Genomic DNA, 21,294 nt, shown 5'->3' on the forward strand with positions numbered 1-21,294 from the left:
CAATACTGCCCTCTTGTGGCTAAAAGGGGAAACTGCTTCCCCAGGACAAGCCTGTGTTCATTCCTGCATCCCGCCATCCTGTTGACAGATACCTGTTCAGTACCATGATTTGGTGAACGAGACAGATGTGTTCCCTGGCATGGGACCTACCTTCAAGAGTGAGATGTGATTCAGTATCCATTTTATCACTTTTCACGGGCTGCCTCTAGCTCCTGCTGACTTGGTAATCACTAAGTAATGACTAGTAATGACAACTTAGTAATCACTGAGCAGGGGGCAGGAGCTGTGAATATGTATGAAAGTTTGAATGTTGGGCGGGTGGGGGCTGTGTAGAGAAAGCCTGTGGCAGGGAGTGGGGGCAGATCTTAAGAGCAGTGGTAGACCTGCTAGTCATGCATGGATGTGAGAGATGGACCATAAAGAAAGTTGAACACCAAAGAAGTGATGCATTAGGATTGTGGCATTGGAGAAGACTCTTTAGAGTCCCTTGGACTGCAAGGAGACCCATCCAGTCCATCCTAAAGGGAATCAGTCCTGAATATTCATTGGAAGGACTTAAGCTGCAACTCCAATACTTTGGCCACCTGATCAAAGAGCCAACTCATTGGGAAAGACCCTGATGCTGAGAAAGATTGAAGGCAGGAGGAAAAGGGGATGACAGAGGACAAGATGGTTGGATGGCATCACCGACTCGATGGACATGAAGTTTGAGCAAGCTCCGGGAGATGGTGAAGGACAGGGAAGCCTGGCGTGCTGCAGTCCATGGGGTCACAAAGAGTCAGACGCGACTGAGTGGCTGAACAACAAAGACCCTGAAGGGTTTCAAGGGAGGGTGTCGTGTTCAGATTTGGATTCCAAGATGTGTCCTCCAGCTGCTGGGTGGGGGATGGAAGGAAGGGGGACAGGAAAGGATAAAATGAGACTCATCGCCCAGGGCAGCGATGGTGGCAGCAGGAACTAGAGCAGCCCGTGAAAAGCTGTATTGAAAAATCCACTTGAAAATGAGTGGGGAAAGGAAACCAGCTAAATGTCAAGCTGCACTTTCAGCTGCCCTTCTCATCACAAGCACAGAGCTGTGGCATGCTGGTAAAGCCAGCATGGTGGTTTGTTTTTCCTCATGAAAGTAAACCTGCAGTATCTATGGGATTCCCAGTTCTTTCTCATTATAAAGCCCAGAAACCATGCTGGCATTTTAATAGAAAATACTCAGTGTACATGTCTGATTAGAATGTGTTGTCGCCTGGGGAAAACTAGGCACCGGCTTCACTGGGATTTAGTTCATGATTAGTCAGAGGTAGCTGACCTGGCATAAGGTGTATAAGACAGTCTGATTGTTAAAACCATAAACAAAAATACATTTGAATTTTGTTATTTCTTAGCAGGGATCCAGGTAGTCTTGTATATGTGCATTAGGGTTGTAAACTAAAATGTGATAATTCATAAAATAGAGGTGTCAACCTAAAATGCATACATTTTAACAGTCCTCTCCTAGTCCATTAGCCCTCTAGAAATACATGCTTATAAACATTACATGTGATGGGGCATGCATACTTTGTCACTTAGTCATATCTGACTTTTTGCGATCCTTTGGACTGTAGCCTGCCAGGCTCCTCTCTCCATGGGATTTCTTGAGTGAGTTGCTGTTCAATTCTCCAGGGGATCTTTCCGACCCAGGGATCGAACCCATGTCTCCTTTCTGCGTCTCCTACATTGCAGGCAGATTCTTTACCTGCTGAGCCATTGGGGAAGCCCTCTAGAAATACATCTTTATAAATATTACATGTGATACTGGGGACAAATGCCCACAGCATCATTGAGATGGCACCAGGGTATCACTAGTAGCAGGAAATATTATTTGGGGTTCCTGGGGGCTGAAATATACCAACAAAAATGAGGAACATGGCCTCAGGGCTCTCAGAGGCCTTGCCCAGCAGGGTGGGCATCAGGGAAGAGGTGAGGAGGTCTGGGCGCCAGGCAGCACGCTCCAGCCCTGCTCACGTCCCTCTCGGCTTCCTCCCAGGCCAAGTCTTCCGAGGAAATGGGCCACTGGCTAGGCCTCCTGCTCTCTGAGTCGGGCTCCAAGACAGACCCGGAAGAATTCACCTATGACTATGTGGATGCCGATAGAGTTTCCTGTATCGTGAGCGCTGCCAAAACCTCTCTGCTGTGAGTATTCGAGGACCTCTCACTCCTAGCCATGCTTCTAGATCAAGGCCTAGACTGGCCTCTCGTGGTTCCTCGAGCAGCTGGGAACTCTGGGTGGGCCCTGTTCCCCCAGTAGCAGGAAGACCAGGGCCAGGGAGCAGCCCTCAGGGAGGCCCAGCAAGGAGCCAAGCCAGGCCACTGGCCCGGGGGACAGCCACCACATCCCTGGCTCTAATTAGATGCTGTTCAACCCACTCCAGTGTTCTTGCCTGGAGAATCCCAGGGACGGGGGAGCCTGGTGGGCTGCCATCTATGGGGTCACACAGTCAGACACGACTGAAGCAACTTAGCAGCAGCAGCAGCTCCTGAAGGCAGAGTGGGCACCTCTCCTGGCCTTCGCTTTCCTTGCTGAAGAGGCGGCACTTCTGCATGGCTCCCTTACTGAGTCCCAGCACACACTGGTGTAAGCCAACAGGGGGTACTTCTGCCTCCTGGATGAGCAAACTGGGTCTCGGGAAGAAGTGGTCTTGGGGAGGGGGGTGGGTAGAGGCAGCATTGCTGTTGTTCAGTTGCTCAGTTGTGTCCAACTCTTAGTGACCCCATGGACTGCAGCACCCCAGGCTTCCCGGTTCTTCACTGTCTCCTGGAGTTTGCTCAATCCCATGTCCATTGAGACAGTGATGCCATCCAACCATCTCATCCTCTGCCAGCCCCTTCTCCTCCTGCCTTCCATCTTTCCCAGCATCAGGGGAAATGAGTCAGCTCTTCTAATGAGTCAGCTCTTCCCATCAGGTGGCCAAAGTATTGGAGCTGCAGCTTCAGTCCTTCCAATGAATATTCAGGACTGATTTCCTTTAGGAGTGACTGGTTTGATCTCCCTCCTCCTTGGGTGGAAGCAAACTGAGCCAAAATGGGGAAAGTGTCTGTCTGTGCTGGCCCAAGTGTACTGTGAAGATGAAATGACAGGATTTTGTTGTTGGAAGGAGGTCCTGAAAGGGTGGAATCCGGGTGAAAAGACGGCTGTACTGTGCTTAGTCGCTCAGTTGTGTCAGAGAGGAGGGGTATGGGGCAAGGGAAGATTATTTTTCAAGAAGAGACATTTGGAACCAGGAGTTCTAGTAAGAAGACCCTGGGGAGAGAGGGAGGAGATACCCCTAAACAAATGATTTCATTTTACAAGGAGATTAGGGCTCATCCCCAGGCCTCCTGCACAGCCCGCGGATTTCACCGCGCTTCTCATTGTTTGGAAGCCTTTGAGACTGGTGGCTTTTACCCCTACCCCTATCCTGAATCCTCTCTCACCATGTCTTCCAGGCTGATGCAGAGAAAGTTCTCGGAGCCGAACACTTACATTGACGGCCTGCCCAGCCAGGATCGCCAGGAGCTGCTGTACGACGATGTGGAGGTGTCAGAGCTGACAACCGCGGTAAGGATGCTGGCTAGGTGGCAGCCTGGGGCTGTCCATCCCCTTCTGCCAAGACCCGAAGCCTCAATGCCAGAGGTCGTTAGATGGTCCCCAAGAGGAATGGACTCCATGTCATCTGCAGTGAGGGTGACTTGGTGCAGTGAGGTTCTCTTTTATCTGCTGGGGTGCTACCATCTGCCTGGCCTGGGGACTCATCCAGATAAAAGCTGGTTAACCACTCTGATCAGTGCTGGGGTGGACAGTGAGGTGTTGGGATAGAGAACAGCAACATCATTGGCCTTTTCTAAGAAACTGAAGTATAGTTGATTTGCAATATTATATTCGTTTCAGATATACAGCACAGTTAGTATTTTTATAGATTATATGCCAGTAGAAGTTATTATAAAATAATGGCTATAATTCCCCATACTATACAATATATCCTTGTTGCTCATCTATTTTATACATAGTGATTTGTATCTGTTAACCACATACCCCTCTCTCGCCCCTTCCCCCTCCCCTCTTCCTACGGGTAACCGCTGGGCTGCTTTCTGTATCAGTGCGTCTGTTTTGCTATATGTGATTCATTTGTCCTGTTTTTCAGATTCCACACGTAAGTGACACCACACAGTATTTGCCTTTCTCTGAGTTTATTTCACTGGGCATGATATTCTCTAGGTCCATCCACATCGCTGTAAACCGCAGACTTCATCGTCTTTCACGGTTGAGTAATGTTCCATGGTGTGTGTGTACGCATGCGTACGTCTTCATCCGTGCGTCTGTGGATGGACACTAGGGTTGCTTCCACCTCGGCCGGTGTAAACAGTGCTGCTATGAGCTCTGAGGCGCATGTATCTTTCCGAGTTTGTGGTTTTGCTTTTTCCATGGTACGGAATTGCTGGGTCATACGGTAGTTCCATTTTGAATGTTTTGAGGCACCTCTTGACTGTTATCCATAGTGGCCGCACCACTTTACATTCCCACCATCAGTGAACAGGCTTTCCTTTTTATCCACATCCTTGTCAACACTTGTTATTGGTAGGCTTTTTGAAGACAGCCATTCTGATAGGTGTGAGGTAGTGTCTCGTTTTGTTTCTGTTGCATTTCTCTAATAATTAGTGATGCCGAGCATGTTTTCATGTTGTCTGTTGGCCATCTGTCTGTCTGCTTTGGAAAAAATGTCTATTCTGGTCTTCCACCCATTTTTTAATGGGGTGGCTTTTTTTTTATATAGAGATATATGAGCTATTTATATATTTTGGATATTAACCCCTTGTGGGTCATATCATTTGAAAATATTTTCTCGCATGCCATATATTGTCTTTTTTATCTTGTTGATGGTTTCCTTTGCTGAGCAACAATTTTTAACTAGGTCCTGCTTATTTTTACTTTTATTTCTTTGCCTTATTAGACATACCCCCCAAAATATTGCATGATTTCTGTCAGAGTGTTCAATGTTCTCTTCTAGGAGTTTTATGTTTTAGGTCTTACACTGAGGTCTTTAATTCGTTTTGAGATTATTTCTCAACTGTGGTATGAGGAAATACTAAAATCTTGTTACTTAGACATTAGCTGTCCAGACACTATTAGCCTTTAAGGTTCAGATTGGTGGCGGAGGTGGATTCATCACCCTGACAGCTGGCTCTGGTCACGGGGCATGGACCTCTGTGCTAAGGGCATCTGTGGGCGATCTCACTTCATCCCAGCCACCTGAGAGGGAGGGACTCCTAGCCTCTTCTCTCCAGATGAGGAAGTCAAGTCAGGGAGATGAAGCACTGTGGCCTGGGTCTCCCACCTCTTGAATGGCCTACCCAGGAGATGAGCCCGGGCCTTCTAACTCCAGCTCTTCAGGAGGCTCCTTGGGAAGGAGGTCTGGTGAACTTGGGCACAGGGAAGGGACAGGAGCTATGCAGCAGGGCTGGCGTCCCCTCTAGGGCTCAAGGACCCAAGGCAGTGGAGAAAGCCCCCTGATTCTTCCCCATGCAGGGGGAAGCCCCCGAGGAAGCCACCCCTGCAACAGATGCTCCGGGTGAGCCTGACCCTGACCGTGTGTACCTGGACCTCACGCCCATCAAGTCCTTCCTACACGGTGACAGCGGCGCCCGGGCCCCTTCACCCACGCCGCCCCACCAGGACCCTCCGGCCGAGACTCTCCCTCTCCCTGAAGATTTGGACCCCGCCCCTGATGAGCCCCTCATAAAGTCTCCAGAGAACCCCGAGTTGCAGGTACAGGGGCTCCCGCAGTGAATGAGCTAGCCTTACCTTCTCGGGGGGCCCCTTGGCCGGCTGAATTCTATCTGCTTTCTCCCCACCCAGATGCAGCAGGAGAGTCAGGAACCTGAGGAGCCCTCCCTGGGAGGCACAGAGGTCAAGCTCCAGGCTGGACAGCAGAAGACCTCCCCTTCCCCAAGCTGCCCTGACACGGTGGCTGTCACCCCGGCCGGGTCCAGCCCACCTGTGAAGGACAGGCTGAAGGCAGCCAGTCCAGGTGCCTGTGCTAGATAAGAGTTGAAGGTTTTGGAAAGGGCTTGGGGGCTTCCCTGGTGGCTCACATGGTAAAGAGTCTGCCTGCAATGCAGGAGACTCGGGTTCAATCCCTGGGTTGGGAAGATCCCCTGGAATAGGAAATGGCAACCCACTCCAGTATTTTTGCCTGGAGAATTCCATGGACAGAGGAGCCTGGTGGGATATAGTTCACAGGGGTGCAAAGAGTTGGACATGACTGAGCGACTAACACTTTTACTTGGAGAGGTTAGTCTGATTGCCTCCCTTTCAGATGAGGAAAGAAAGGCCCAGAGAGTTGGAGGACTTGCCCAATGTCTCATAGCAAAGAAGGGGTAGGCTCAGTTTCCTTTTCTGTCCCTGCTAGGCTGGTCTGGCATCCACCTCTAACCTACTTCCAGAGTGCTGGGTTCTGCCTGAGCCTGTAGAGAGGAGTGGGACTGCCCTCAGGGGCCAGCCTGACTGACGCAGGGGGTTCCCCTCCCTCTGGGTCTGCAGAGATCAAACTTGGCAAGAACCGGACAGAAGCCGAGGTGAAGCGGTACACGGAGGAAAAAGAGAGGCTTGAGAAGAAGAAGGAAGAGATCCGAGGGCACCTGGCTCAGCTCCGGAGGGAGAAACGGGAGCTGAAAGAGACCCTGTTAAAGTGTACAGGTATGCACCCCTCCTGTCTGAGCACATGCCTGCAGCCGCCTCAACCTTTGGCACAGGTGGGTGCTCCCCGCAAAGTCCTCCCCTTCTAGCCTTTCTGAAAGGTCACTGTCCTATATCAGGACATAGTTGAAAAAGAAGGAAATCTCTAAAAATTATGTGTCTAGACCTGAAATGTGTCATTTCATTTAAGACAAATGTCTGTTTCTTGGCCCATCTTCTGCGGCAATGCCAAGGTCTCTCCCTGCCCTCTGGGCTGGCTGACGGGAGCCCCGGGTCATGGTTCCCGCATTAGCCACACCTCTAATGCTTCAACTGGCCGTCTCTTTACAAGTGCCTTAAATCTGTGTTCATTTTAAAGAAATCTGCATCCTTGTAGATTATTTTCCAAGTCATCCTCATATCATCCTTTAGCTTTTTCCTAGCAGCTTGTCCCTCGTAAGACCTTTCAGCAGCATTTGACTTCATTTTCAGAGAGTAACTCCGTGTACACTTAATATTTAAGCTGTGAAAGTGAAAGTCGCTCAGTCATGTCCGATTCTTTGTGACCCCATGGACTATACAGCCCATGGAATTCTCCAGGCCAGAATACTGGAGTGGGTAGTCTTTCCCTTCTCCAGGGGATCTTTCCAACCCAGGAATCAAACCCAGGTCTCCCACATTGCAGGCGGATTCTTTACCAGCTGAGACACAAGGGAAGCACAAGAATATTGGAGTGGGTAGCCTGTCCCTTCTCCAGCAGATCTTTCTGACCAGGAAGCGAACCGGGGTCTCCTGCATTGCAGGTGGATTCTTTACCAATTGAGCTATCAGTGAAGCCCATTAGACGCGCACTAACCAACATAAGCAGTTGATCCCCGAGAATCTTATAAACATGATTGGTAGAAGAAAGGTAAGGGGGGCATGATGTGACCCACTTTTTAAAAAAGATTACATCTTCATTGATAAGAATTCATAGACCATACGATGACCCATTTGCACATGGTTTCCAGTATATTCACAGAGTTGTGCAGCCATCACCAGAGTCAGCTTGAGAACATTTCCATCGCCCATACTCACGGGCAGTCACTCGGTGCTCAGGATTCCATACTGAACATGTGGTACCATCCTTTCCTCTGCAGTGAGCTCCTAGCATGGACTCTTGGTTGAATCATCATTTCTTGGTGCTACAGGAACAGCCTGAGAACACCAGGGTGAAGAGGGGAGGGTAAGACAGGGCTGAGAAGGGGGCAGGGTTGAGGACCATGGCTCCATTAGGCCCAGGGAAGCAGCACGTGCCAGGAGGATTGAGGGAACCATGTGGGGCAAGTTGAAACAGCCCAACCATCCTCCAGAGGTCACCAGTGAAGCTTCTTTCTCGCTTTGAGGTTGCTGTCACCATGGCAGGTATTGAAACAACAAGAGTCCCTAAGCACCTACCAGGAGGGACATTAGGCCTCAGATTCAGGCCCTCTTGTGAAGGCGGAGCTCTGCGGCCGGGGCCTCCCCAGCCTTTGCAGAATGGAGACACAGGACCTGGGCTCCTGGACTTGGAGGCTGTCTGCCACCCATCGAGAGGCCTGTCCCCGCTCTAAGGGTCAGAGCCAGAGCAGTGGTCCACAGCCCCTCGGGGGTCGTGTTTCGGCATGGTGTGTGTGTGTGAATCCGTCCTGCCCCTGGCGTGACTTCTGGCTGAAAGGCTGTTCACTTCTCTCTGCAGACAAGGGGGCGGCGGCCAGCCTGGAGCAGAAGCTGAGGGAGGTGGACGAGGAGTGCAGGGTGGAGGAGCGCAGGCGTGTGGACCTGGAGCTCAGCATTGTGGAGGTGAAGGACAGCCTGAGGAAGGCGGAGGCCGGGCCCGTGACGCTGGGCACCACTGTGGACACCACCCACCTGGAGAGCGTGAGCCCCCGGGTGAGTCCGGTGCCCCGTCCCCGTGGGCCAAGCACGGGATGAGCCATGCCTCCCCGCCCTTCACTCAGCCCTCGCTCTCCTCTGACCCCACAGCCCAAAGCGGCCACCCCGACTCCTGCCCCCGACTGTACCCCGGTCAACTCCGCAACTGCGCTCAAGAACAGGCCTCTGTCGGTCATGGTCACGGGCAAAGGCACCGTCCTCCAGAAAGCCAAGGTAAGCGGTCACTCCTGTGCTCTTTCAGGGCCCCCTGGAGGACAGAACTGTCACCAGGGTGGCGGGGCGCCCATCTGACCCAGGTGGCACTTTCCTCTTCTGAGCATAGGCTCTGAGGGAAGAGGCGGGAGGCTGGGACTTGGCTGTGTCTTTGGCCTTGACCGACCAGAAAGGTGCTTGCTTGGTTCTGTGTCCTTGCAAGTCCACTTGAGGGCATGCAAATGCTCTGCGCTGCCCACCGCGTGATTATCAGTAGATTCCGTGGGGGTGGGGGGAGAGGAGCAGCTCAGAGACAGAGAGGGGCTGGAGAGTTTTCCAATTTAAAAAGAACCTCAGTGATTCTGAAGGGCGTCTGTCAGGAAAACAAAAGCCGCAGATTCAGATGGGTGATGGGTTTGCCAGAAGCCACCCAGGCAACTGGCGGTGAGGGGTAAACGAGAGCAGATTTATCCCTGGGGGCTGGATGAGGAGCGTTATGAACCCTTGACTCATTTGTACAGTAAAGAGCATGCCTAGAGCTGCCTGTGTTTTTGGCAAATGCTGCTCCTTACCACAGGCAGCTCTCATTGCTGTCCTGCTTATTACCTGCTGGGAGTATTGTAAGACACCTGTACCAGTGACTGTGTATTAAATCCATGTAAGCACATGAGCACCGAGGCAGACGTCACTCAGCCTCTGTCTTGCTCCATGGCCTCAAAATCTCTGAACAGGGGCTCCAAGCAACAGGGAACACACGGGGGTTGAACCTTAATTGCTGTCTCTCTTCCTAGCTTCTTCTATGAATATGTAGGTTGGCTGCGGAGGATAACTAATTTTCTTCTCTTGGGGGGCTGGATGCTGGTGTTTGAATGGTACCCTAGGAATGGGAGAAGAAAGGAGCAAGTTAGGAAACGAACTTCATCTAAAGACTCTCCTGTCAATATGGACCTTGGTGACAATCCTGCTTCGTAACAGTCTTCGTTAAAGCAGCAACTCTGTAAAAGGGTGAGTCTGTTTACAAGAAAAAGGAAGAACTGGGGTTCTGTGAATGGAATACTTCGGCTAAGAGGAGGCTCTGTCCCTGTGCAGGGCCAAAGGAAATAATACAAGACTCTTGGAGACCCAAGTCTATTGGTTGTAAATAGGACATTGCTGTAGTTAGGGGTATTCTGTGTTTCTTCCTTGAAATTTTCATCAGTTGTTTTATCAGACTTTTTAAATGAAAAGTTTCTGATGTGGAGGCCTTGGTGGAGGAGAAATCGAGGTAGCAGGGCCTTGTCTCACTGATCACAGGGCCTTGGTGAGAGTATATCTCAACTCCTGACCGTCATCTCCTATCTGATACTTAAGCAGTGTCAGGGGTTAAATCGTCCTTGTCTTCAACTGTGTAAAAACCATCAATGGTTTTTTTTTTTTAAAGAAATGGTAATTGGGAAAATATTTGGGACCAAACTGAGGCACTGTTCCTGGTAAATTAAGGACTTTTTTCAGGCTAAAGTGGGCCTGAACCAATTGCTTTTAAATAAAAATTTTAAATGATGCTGTATTATATAGGGGGAAAAAATGTTTAAAATCCTGTAATTTAGAACAGTGAAAAGTGTCTTTTGAGATTTAACTGACTTTTTACATTACTATAGAAACAAGATTACCCTGTGTTTACAGATTCAGTCCCATGGAAAGGCCATTTTTAAGAGAAGAGTTATTTAATACAGTGCTCTCTTAGTCCCTGTTTTTTGAAGTTGTGCTTGATGTCCAGGCCCTTTCCAAGAAGAAAAAAGGGGGCAAATTTTGTTTCAGGTGGTCTCTTTTCTTAAAATCGACAGTGCTCTTGTTTGTGTTGCCTGTTTCTCTCCCGATGGCATTGTTAACACAGGTTAAAACATTTCATCTATCATCTCTGCCTCACTTCTGGGGGTTCTGAATCAGCGTTCTTTAACACTGGTTCCTGGGAACTAAAGGGCCTTCGAGTCTGCCTTGTCTTTCTATTCCCAGGGCATTTATTTCCTTTGTCATTAACACTTGGCGTCCCAAGTGGTGAGTGAGTTAGATTTTTTTTTTAATAAAATGTTCATTGTATTTTGGATTTTCTTGTATTTCATGGGATGACGTGGCAAGGCCTGGTAGACTTCTACTTCAAGGGGAAAACATTGTGGATATTTATACACTGAACTTCAAACTCTGTGAGTCAAAACATAGAATTACAAGGTGGGATCCTAGCAGGAGACTTTAAGCCTCCTTACATCAAGTAGCAGAGGTAAGGCTGAAAGATTTTATAATTATAATTAAGACTTGGGAAACATCTTTAGAAACTGATCATATATAAAAATGACTGAAAATCAATACGTTTAAACACACTCCTAGATAATTCTTAGGGGAGTAAAAATCATATCAATACTTGAAATGTTGCCTTAGTAGTAATAATTAAAAATGACAAAACCAAATTTCTGACTCATTAAAAAGACAGCCTACAGCAATAGTAAATGGCAGAACTGAAAAAAGAGGCCTCAAGTACCGATACTGACAGTCCTTTTGAATTACAAGAAAATACTATGAATATAGCAGCTTGAAAGTTTGAGGACTACATATTTTCATTTGAGAGAGCATAGCTCTGATACCAAAATTCCAACACATAAAAGAAAAACATTCCAATATATTATAAAAGACAATCATTTTTGAACATAAATTGAAAAAAAACTTTAAAATATTGGCAAGTGGAATTCAGCAGTGTTTAAAGAACCAGACGTTGCAACCAAATAGCATTTATCCAAGAAATCAAAGGTGGTTCAACAAGTGAAAAATACAGATAGACATTTCATCATATTAACGAGTCCAATGTGAAAAAACATCTCAAAGGGAGCAGCAAAGCAAACCACAAATCTCAGTACTCCTAATAAACACTCTAATCCAGGAATAGAAGCAAGCATTCCTTATCAAGTAATGCACAGAGAGTAGCAATGACAGAAACATCCTTTCAAGTCAAAAACCAGCTACGTTCCACTACTTGTTAAATCATCATTCTGGAGGTCCTAGACAAATGCAAAATGACAAGAAAAAGTAGTATAAAATTTCAAAAGGAGAGACAAAACTGTCATTACTTGTAAATGCTATCTTTCTAGAAAAGCAAAAACTAGAGCAGCTGGCTGGAATAAGGATCATTTGGAGAAAATAAAAGATTTATGATCTATCGGCAATGTTTAAGTTTTTACAAGGAGAACATATTTGTATATTACGTAATTAAAGTAAAAGCCAGTTTCTTTAAAAAGAAAGAAAAAGGGTTAGCTGGGAAAAGATCACTTAAGGTTATCTTGTCAGGAATTCCCTCTTCCGCTACTAGAACCCAGAAAGGGTTAAACTCCAGTGGCACCTTCGCTAGAAAAGGTTAAATTTCTTTTCCCCCAAGGGCTGAAACCTAAAAATAGCAACAGTAAGGTCTTTAATATGTAGGCTAGGCCCAGGGCCCAGTTTTGTGCGGTTTTTAAGTCCAGTTCAAATGGGACATCCAAATATCAACCCTGAGCCAGACAAAGAACCTATATTATGAAATGATTAAACTGCTGTTAATGTAAAGACAATGGAATTCTCTAGCAGCTATCGGCACCTACCGGGTGGGCACGTGACTCTGCTCTGATATTGCTTTTGCCTTGGCAGAAGGCAACGACTGGAATGGAAATAGCCCTTGAATGGAAATGACTGTCATGCACAGTGCTTGGCACACTGGACTTGTTTTTAACATCTAATAAAACCACGGTGATGACCTTCCAAGTACTTTTCTTTGCACCACAAATCCTGAAGTTCTTAAGCAGTATTTAAATCAAAGTAGCCGTGAATGTTTGCCCATAAAACATCACATTAAAGGTATTTACATTAAAAATAAAAACTATGATAAAGTGTCTGGATTTAAATCAGAGCTCTGCAAAGGCTTCTACTGAAAACCAACTCCCAACTCGACCACCTGGGCAGAGAATTGATTTGTTAAGGACTGTGGGATAAGCAAATATCCAGTTCGCCGGAGAATATGCTATCTAAGCCTTTTTGCCCATTTAGGGACAAATGCTCCTGTTAAATAAACACAACCAACATCACTTCTTGAAATATTCCTTTTAAAACCAGGTATGAAAAACAAAACTAAAACCAAGGCAGCATAAGATCTCTATCTAAAAAAACCAACCCCTTCAAATCTCTTTGTTCTACATGGACTGAGTTTAAGAATTCTGCTCCTTTTTGACCCCCAAAGGGAGAGTAAGACAGGCACTCAAGAAACACCCCACAGTGAACCCTCCTAAGTAAACACTAAGAAGCCTCTCGAAGGGAGTGCTGGTCAGCTTAGGTGGCCCCTCGAATCCAGGGCTGTCTGCACACTCAGCCCCTCCCCCTCAGGTAAAGAGCTGGTCAGTCTCCTTCCTGTCTGAGGCCTTTCCAAGTCCCACACAGGGATCCCGTCCCAGAACAAGTCACAAATGCCGCTCAAGCCCCTCTTCAAACTAAAGAACGAATCCATCTGGAGCATCTTCGGGGAAAGGTGTGTTGAAAAGCCCACCCTTCGTCCATCTCGGCCACCATCGAGTCGGGTCTGTCATCACTGCCTTCTCAGGCGTAACTGTCCCAGCAATGTCCTGTTTAGCCATCATCGTGGGTAACGTGAGCTTCAAACAGGCCATCAGAAGTCTCCAGGTTCCTCTGCTGCTCCTCGGGGGACACGCGGCAGACGGCACCAGCTCCACAGTGCACAATTAGGTCAGCAAACATGCTGATGAGTTCTCAGTGTGGTTGTGAGGGGGGCAACCAGCTGCTACCATGTCCCTGGGCAGCTCTGTTGGCAGCTGAGCCCTCTCTTCTCCCTGGGGCAGGACAGTGGGCAGGAGGGTTCAGACGGGGCTGGAGGCAGAGACCACAGACAGGGTGCTGTGCTGAGGGCAGGCTCCCTTTCAGCGCCCAGGGGGCCCAGGCCTTCTCTGTAGGCCCAGCCGGGAGGGGCGCGGTGGCTGCCCTCCTGCAGGCTCTCGGCTGGAGCCACGTGCCTTGAGGGCATCTCCTCTCAAGGCCCCTAGGAAAGAAGTGAACTTTGAGGACGTGAGGGTCTGAGTCCTCTTCTTTAACCAACTAGCAACCTTATGGGCCCCATTGTGCCTTGCACTTAGGCTAAGCCAAGCAGGAAGTGCCCCTCACAGCCCTCCCCGTATTAGGAAAACCACCTCTGCCAGGGCCCGCAAACGCAGGGCTCTAATGGGAAGCATCCACTGGCTGCTGCTGGCTTTTCTACCTTTAAATTCATGAGAAGCAGCCGCCACAGGGGGCCTAAGGAGGCTGCGCAACAATCGTTTTTCTATGTCTACTCTAGCCTCCTTCTCTCCTGCTGCTGCTGCTAAGTCGCTTCAGTCATGTCCGACTCTTTGCAACCCCATGGACCTCAGCCCACCAGGCTCCTCTGTCCATGGGATTCTCCAGGCAAGAGTACTAGAGTGGGGTGCTATTGCCTTCTCTGCCTTCTCTCCTAGATGGTTACTAATTCTCTTCTCTCCTCAAACCTCCAGCACCTCCTCCGTGCCCTCACCCTCTGGTGAGCAAATAGAGACGCTCAAAAAAACAACTCCCACCAACTTCCACTGCCCCATCCACCCACCCACTCGAACCTGTGCCCACATCCTCTGCCTGTGTTCCGGTTACTTTGTGTCCACTGTGCTCCTCCCCAACAGTCTCCCCAGAATTTCATCAGAGTGTGTTCCGTTCAGTCGCTCAGTTGTGTCTGACTCTTTGCGACCCCATGGACTGCAGCACACCAGGCTTCCCTGTCCATCACCAACACAGTGAGCTTACTCAAAGTCATGTCCATCGAGTCAGTGATGCCATCCAACCATCTCATCCTCTGTCGTTCCCTTCTCCTCCTGTCTTCAATCTCTCCCAGCATCAGGGTCTTTTCCAAGGAGTCAGTTCTTCAAGTTAGGTGGCCAAAGGATTGAAGCTTCAGCTTAAGCATCAGTCCTTCCAATGAATATTCAGGATTGATTTCCTTTAGGACGGCCTGGGTGGATCTCCATGCAGTCCAAGGGACTCTGAAGAGCCTTCTCCGATGCCACAGTTCAAAAGCATCAATTCTTCGGTGCTCAGCACCATCTAATACACTACATGCTGCTCTTACTGGTTGTGTCTTAGACTAGAACCCTCAGGAGGGCAGAGAGTCTCCGTGTCTTGTTTCCTGCTCTGTTCCTCTCACCCAGCATGGCACCTGGGATGTAGGGGCACCCACTGAATGTTTCATGTATGAATGAACCAATGACTGACTCCTTCCTTCGATGCCCTAGAGCCTCCTTTGGTACACTCCTGGGGAAGAGGAGGACTGAGAACACCACCCCAGCCCCTACATTGGAGCTGATGCCACACTCACGGTTCTCGCAGTGGGGGCCCTCCCAGCCACCCTGGCACTCGCAGCGGTAGCTCCCGTTGCGCAGGACACAGATGCCCTCGTTCATGCATGGGCTGGGTTTGCAGAGGTTAACTGGCCGCTTGGCTTCTGCAAGGGAAGACGGGAGGACGTGTCAGCAGACCCAGCCTGGGTCAGCCCTGCGGACCCTACCCTCACCCAGGACGAAGGTGAGGCCACCAGAGCAGGTGTCACAGTGGCTCTGTGGGCTCTTGAGCCACAGGTGAGCACACGGGTGGGCCCCAGCCTCCATTCAGCTTGCCTGCAGGCAAGCAGCCGCTTTCTTTAAGATGGGCTGAGCACAAGCAGTGCTTACTATCATTATTACGGCCACAGGCTTTTAAAAAGGTGCAGAGAATGTTCCTAGTAAAAGGAGGCTTGAAGTCAGGCTAGCCTGGCTGTGTCTGTTCCTAGCAAGGTCAGTGCCATCCTGGGGTCTTGGTGGATATCCTAACAAATCTCTTCTTTTTAGGTGGGGTGCATACATTAAGTCTGGGGAGAGATGCTTGTCTAAAATTCTCTGCATCTTAAATGGGGACAGTTGTGTGTGCCTCCTGCAGGGTTCCATGTGACTATGGGATTTAGCACAGAGCCCAGCACATGGAAAGTCCCCGGTAGTTGGGAGGAGCTGCTGTCCCCATAGGGATGTCCATGAAGGCTCTGGCTGAGGTCCGCCCTTTGGAGGCAACCCCAAAGTTGCAGATTCCCCCACTCACCTCTGCATATCCACTCGATGAGTGCATCCTGGTGGTGACTCAGGTCTGCATAGGCTGCTGCGTGGATCAGGGCGTCACGGGGACCCGCAAGCCTCCACAGTGCCTCCCTCAGGACGGGCCCCACACCCACCACCAAGACCGAGACGCCGTTGTCCCTCAGCTTCTGGGCCGGGACAGCCGCGTCCTCCACCCCGCTCCCACCCGTGACCACCACCACCGCCTTGGGGACGCCAGGCCGGGCACCGCCCTGGACCGTCATCACCTTGTCATAGATGTGCAGCAAGGCCGTGCCTGCTGAGCCCACCCCTCCCAGGTAGGGGGCCTGGCTCAGGGCCCGCAGCACTGCAGCACGGCTGAGGTGGGTGTCCAGCCTGAAGGCTGTCTGGACGCGGCTGCCGTACACCACCAGACCGATCTGCGTCACATCGGGGTTCACGTCAAACCGGAGGACACAGCTTCTCACGAAGCTCTGCATCTGGGCGAAGTTCTCGGGCCCCACTGAGACCGAGGCGTCCAGCATGAAGACCAGGTCCAGCGACTGGGCCTGGCAGCCTGTAGAATAAGCAAAGCGGCCCTTAGGGGGTAGCCGGGCAGTGGAGGGTGCTGCTCTGGGGTGATCAGAGCCCAGGTCAGCCGGTCTCCACTGCAGCATCCGGCCTCCACCCTCTCCTGGAAGAAAAGCAGGACACACGAAGGCTCAGCTGGACCATACTCCTACCCTCCCTGCTGGCAGCTGGGTGCGGCCATGTGATAGTTCTATCCGATGGGATGTAATGGAAAGTAACTGCAATTTCTAAGTTCTGTCCCCGAAAGCAAGCTGCTTGCCTTCCACTTCCCCTCTGCCCTCTTCCTGCTGTCTGAGAAACAGCAGCCCTGGAGTTAGCAGACAGCTGAACCATCCTGCCGGCCCAGGCTGCTTACCTCTGAACTGTGATGGGAGAGGAATAAACGACTACTGTCTGTAAGCCATGGGGCTCTGAGGCTCAATCTATACCCCAGGTGCCATGAACCGTATGGCAGGGGTGGTTTAGTCGCTAAGTTGTGTCCGATTCTTGTGACCCCATGGACTGTAGCCCACCAGGAGTAAAGTATGCAGTAAGAGGATCTGATTTACTGGTTTTTTAAAACAACTCTAGCATAAGAAGAGTCTGAGAAACCATCAGAGCCAAGAGGAGTCTAAGAAGACAGGAAGACTAAATGTAAAATGTATCCTGGATGGGATCCTTGGAACAGAAAAAAGACATGAGGTAACAACTAAGGCAGTTGGAATAAAGTGCAGACTGTAATAAATAATGACCAACTATGCACAGAGGTTTGTATCGTTGTACAGGAGGCAGTGACCAAAACCATCCCCAAGAAAAAGAAATGCAAGAAGGCAAAATAGTTGTCTGAGGAGGCTTTACAAACAGCTGAGAAAAGAAGCAAAAAGTGAAGGAGAAAAGGAAAGATATACCCAACTGAATCCAGAGTTGTAGAGAATAGCAAAGGGAGATAAGAAGGCCTTCTTAAGTGAACAATGCAAAGAAATAAACAATAGACTGGGAAAGACTAGAGACCTTTCCAAGAATATTGGAGATACCAAGGGAACATTTCATGCAAAAATGGGCACAATAAAGGACAGAAATGGCAAGGAGCTAACAGAAGCAAAGAGATTAAGAGGTGGCAAGAATACACAGAAAAACTATACAAAAAAGGTCTTAATGACCTGGATAACCACGATGGTGTGGGTACTCACCTAGAGCCAGACATCTTGGTGTGTGAAGTAAAATGGGCCTTAGGAAGCATTACTACCAATAAAGCTAGTGGAAGTGATGGAATTCCAGCTGAGCTATTTCAAATCCTAAAAGATGATGCTGTTAAAGTGCTGCACTCAGTATAGCAGCAAATTTGGAAAACTCAGTGGCCACAGTACTGGAAAAGGTCAGTTTTCATTCCAATCCCAAAGAAAGGCAATGCAAAGAATGTTCAAACAACTGTACAACTGCACTCATTTTGCATGCTAGCAAGGTAATACTCAAAATCCTTCAGGCTGGTCTTCAGCAGTACCTGAACCGAGAACTTTCAGATGTACAAGATGGGTTTAGAAAAGGCAGAGGAACCAGAGATCAAATTGCCAACATTCACTGGATCATAGAGAAAGCTAGGAAATTCCAGAAAAACATCTGTTTCATTGACTACACTAAAGCCTTTGACTATGTGGATCACAACAAACTGTGGGAAATTCTTAAAGAGATGGGAATACCAGACCACTCTACCTGCCTGCTAAGAAACCTGTATGCAGGTCAAGAAGCAACAGTTAGAACCAGACATGGAACAACTGACTGGTTCCAAATTGGGAAAGGAGTACATCAAAGCTATATATTGTCACCCTGCTTATTTAACCTATAGGCTACTAGAGTACATCAAGAGAAATGCCAGGCTGGATGAATTACAAACTGAAATTACTGGGAGAAACAGCAACAACCTCATATATTCTGATACCACCCTAATGGCAGAAAGCAAAGAGCAACTAAAGAGCCTCTTGATGAGGGTGAAAGAGGAGAGTGAAAAAGCTGCCTTAAAACTCAAAAAACCTAAGATCATGGCACTCAGCCCCATCACTTCATGGCAGATAGAAGGGGAAAAGTGGAAACAGTGACAGATTTTATTTTCTTGGGCTCCAGCAGACAAGTGAATGCAGCCATGAAATTAAAAGATGCTCCTTGGAAGGAAAGCTATGACATACCCAGACATCATATTAAAAAGCAGAGATATCACTTTGCTGACAAAGGTCCAGATAGTCAAAGCTACAGTTTTTCCAGTAGTCATGTACAAATGTCTGAGTTGGACCATAAAAAAGGCTAAGCACCAAAGACTTGATGCTTTTGAATCGCAGTGCTGGAGAAGACTCTTGAGAGTCCCTTGGACAGCAAGGTGATCAAACCAATCAATCCTAAAGAAAATCAGTCCTGAATAGTCATTGGAAGGACTGATGAAGTTGAAGTTCCAATACTTTGGCCACCTGATGGCAAGAGCCAACTTATTAGAAAAGACATGGATGCTGGGAAAGATTGAAGGCAGGAGGAGAAGGGGGCGCCAGAGGATGAGATGGTTGGATGGCGTCACTGACTCAGTGGACATGAGACTGAGCAAAGTCCAGGAGATGGTGAAGGACAGGGAAGCCTGGCGTGCTAGAGTCCATGAGGTTGCAAAGGGTCAGACACAACTGAGCGACTGAACAACATCAATGTTGGTTCATTAATTGTGATAACTGTACCTGGTTAACATCTTACAAGAGGGACACTGGGGATGGAACACAAGTGAACTCTACCATTGTCACAGTTTTTCTGTGAATCTAAAACTATTTTTTTAAAAATCCTCTGGCTGCCAAGGGAAGATAAGACTGGAGGGGCACAGTGGAGGTGGGCAGGCAGAGCCCTGTCCTTCCCACAGCAGGAGGGAATGTCTCACCACTGGTGAGAGTGACACCTGGGGCTGAGGAGCTGAAATCCACACGCAGCTTCTTTAGAGAAGTCCGGAGCCCTACGGAGGGTGTGTTTCACCTACTCCTGTCGCTGACCATGGGCCAGGCCCCCACCCCTGATGGGGATATCTACTCCCAGGTTCTGTTCTCCAGGGCACCCTCTAGTGGCAGGTCATGGAAATCAACATGGGTCATAGAACAGAATGATGTCAGAACGCATCTCAGGTAGAAATGACAAGTAGCATTTCAGGAAAGGCTTGGCTTGTTCTAGACGTTTATGCTTGTACAGGCACATGTGTGTACTGGGAATGCATTTCTTTCTTGCCAAAAAGAAACTGGGAAGCTGCTGTTCTAGAGTTACACTTAGTAGATTCAGAGCTCCTTATTAACTATAACAATTAATAAACAGCAATGCCTGCAATTCTGAGTGCACACTCTGAGCTTACTCTGCACTAGTGTGCATCTTGCTCGCCCTAAGTAATCCTCATAAAAGCCCCTCAGGAGGTGCTACTATTTGCCAGATTGTGGTGACCAGAAAAATGAGAAGATTAGACAGCATCACAACTCAGGGGACATGAATTTGAGCAAACTCTGGGAGACAGTGGAGGACAGAGGATCCACGGGGTTGCAAAGAGTCAGACATGACTTAGCGACTAAACAACAACAAAACTGAGAAGTTACTCATCACAAGGCTAGTTTATGAAAAAAATAAAGTGGGGCTGTGGCTCCAGCCTGCACCAGAGGCCCTGGTTAAATCCCTACCAAAACGTGGAAGGTTCTACCCCTGGCCGGCTGGCCCGCCTCTGGCACGGGTGTGGGGATGGTCCCTACCTGGGCGTGGCTGGCTGCACAGCTTGCCCTGAAGTTTTGGGATTTGGTTGAATAGGTCCTGTGGGCTGGTGTAGGTCAGCACGTGCTCCGGGCCGCCAGTGATCATCTCCAGTTCCGCCCGCACGTCCTCGCTGCCCACACCCAGCAGGAGCAGCTGCCGGGCCCTCACGAAGCCCGCCGGGCCGGCCACCTCATCCTGGGAGCGCGCCTCGGTCATCAGGACCACCGCCCGTCGAGGCTGGTCCAGGCCTGTCCTGGGGGCACTCCCGAAGCCGCGCTCTGCCACCTGCCGTAGGGCCCGGCCCGTCAGAGTGGCGCCACCGTCGAAGGGCAGGCCGTCGAGGCTCCAAATCAGGTCTGGCACATCCTGATACTCGCCCACTGGCACGGCCACGGTCAGCTTCGCGCCGTAGAGGGCCACACCCACGCGCGCTTGGGAGTCTCGGGTCAGCGCTGCCCGCACAAACCGCTTCACGAAGGCCTTGGCCCGCTGGAAGCCCTCCAGGGTGGCATCTGCTGAGCTGGCCAGCAGGAACAGGACGTCCACTCTGCACTCCAGGCTCAGATTCAGAGCTGCCGGGACACAGCTGCCGTCACCCTGGGGAGCATGCAGACCACCGTCCCACCTGGGATGCCCAACCCCACGTGGGGCTGAGCCACCCACCTCCTAGGAGAGGGATGGGGTCATGACACTGAGGCCCCAAAGGTTAGTGACCAGAGCCCATCACCGAATTAGACAGGGCTGCCCGGTTCCCACCCAGGGTCTTGCTCTCACCTCTTTTTCAAGAGAAAAATAGAATCTATACTCTTCCCCCACTATGGTTAGTGCTTCCTGTGTCCTGTTGGAGAAATCTTTGTCTACCCCCAAATCATGACAGTAGGCTCCTTATGTTTTCTTCCAGAAGCTTCACAGCTTTGCTCTCTACAGTTAAATCAACGATCCATCTGGAATTGATTTTTGTGTAACTTGTGAGGTAGGGGAATCAAGACATACTTTTTCCCAAATAAGTCTCCAATTGACCTAGCATGACAGTTTTTAAAAAGTTATTATTTAACAAGTCCCATCCTCTGTGTC

The 21,294-nt window shown here is 49.4% G+C and overlaps 2 protein-coding genes across 15 annotated transcripts in view; one reads left to right on the forward strand and one right to left on the reverse strand.

Annotated features, from left to right (window-relative positions):
* The window catches only part of AFAP1L2 (actin filament associated protein 1 like 2), a 144,363-nt gene extending 131,816 nt beyond the window's left edge, over positions 1-12,547 (forward strand). For 5 of the 7 annotated variants that reach the window (XM_027529252.1, XM_027529248.1, XM_027529251.1 and 2 more), the window contains 8 exons: positions 2,021-2,166; positions 3,460-3,571; positions 5,537-5,776; positions 5,867-6,038; positions 6,551-6,706; positions 8,403-8,596; positions 8,690-8,812; positions 9,673-10,874. In XM_027529252.1, coding sequence (XP_027385053.1) covers positions 2,021-2,166; positions 3,460-3,571; positions 5,537-5,776; positions 5,867-6,038; positions 6,551-6,706; positions 8,403-8,596; positions 8,690-8,812; positions 9,673-9,699 — 1,170 coding nt within the window. In that variant the 3' untranslated portion in view covers positions 9,700-10,874. Of the gene's footprint in view, positions 1-2,020; positions 2,167-3,459; positions 3,572-5,536; positions 5,777-5,866; positions 6,039-6,550; positions 6,707-8,402; positions 8,597-8,689; positions 8,813-9,672 lie in introns of all 7 variants that reach the window. The other 2 variants (XM_027529250.1, XM_027529249.1) reach the window with 1 other exon arrangement.
* VWA2 (von Willebrand factor A domain containing 2) overlaps positions 11,422-21,294 on the reverse strand; it is a 51,352-nt gene continuing 41,479 nt past the window's right edge. For 5 of the 8 annotated variants that reach the window (XM_027529241.1, XM_027529240.1, XM_027529239.1 and 2 more), the window contains 4 exons: positions 20,220-20,792; positions 15,926-16,477; positions 15,174-15,299; positions 11,422-13,851 (listed from right to left, as the gene is read on the reverse strand). In XM_027529241.1, coding sequence (XP_027385042.1) covers positions 13,550-13,851; positions 15,174-15,299; positions 15,926-16,477; positions 20,220-20,792 — 1,553 coding nt within the window. In that variant the 3' untranslated portion in view covers positions 11,422-13,549. Of the gene's footprint in view, positions 13,852-14,826; positions 15,015-15,173; positions 15,300-15,925; positions 16,478-20,219; positions 20,793-21,294 lie in introns of those variants that run through there. The other 3 variants (XM_027529246.1, XM_027529243.1, XM_027529245.1) reach the window with 3 other exon arrangements.

The sequence above is a fragment of the Bos indicus x Bos taurus genome, chromosome 26 (genome assembly GCF_003369695.1).
Source record: "Bos indicus x Bos taurus breed Angus x Brahman F1 hybrid chromosome 26, Bos_hybrid_MaternalHap_v2.0, whole genome shotgun sequence".
NCBI classification, from domain to species: domain Eukaryota; kingdom Metazoa; phylum Chordata; class Mammalia; order Artiodactyla; family Bovidae; genus Bos; species Bos indicus x Bos taurus.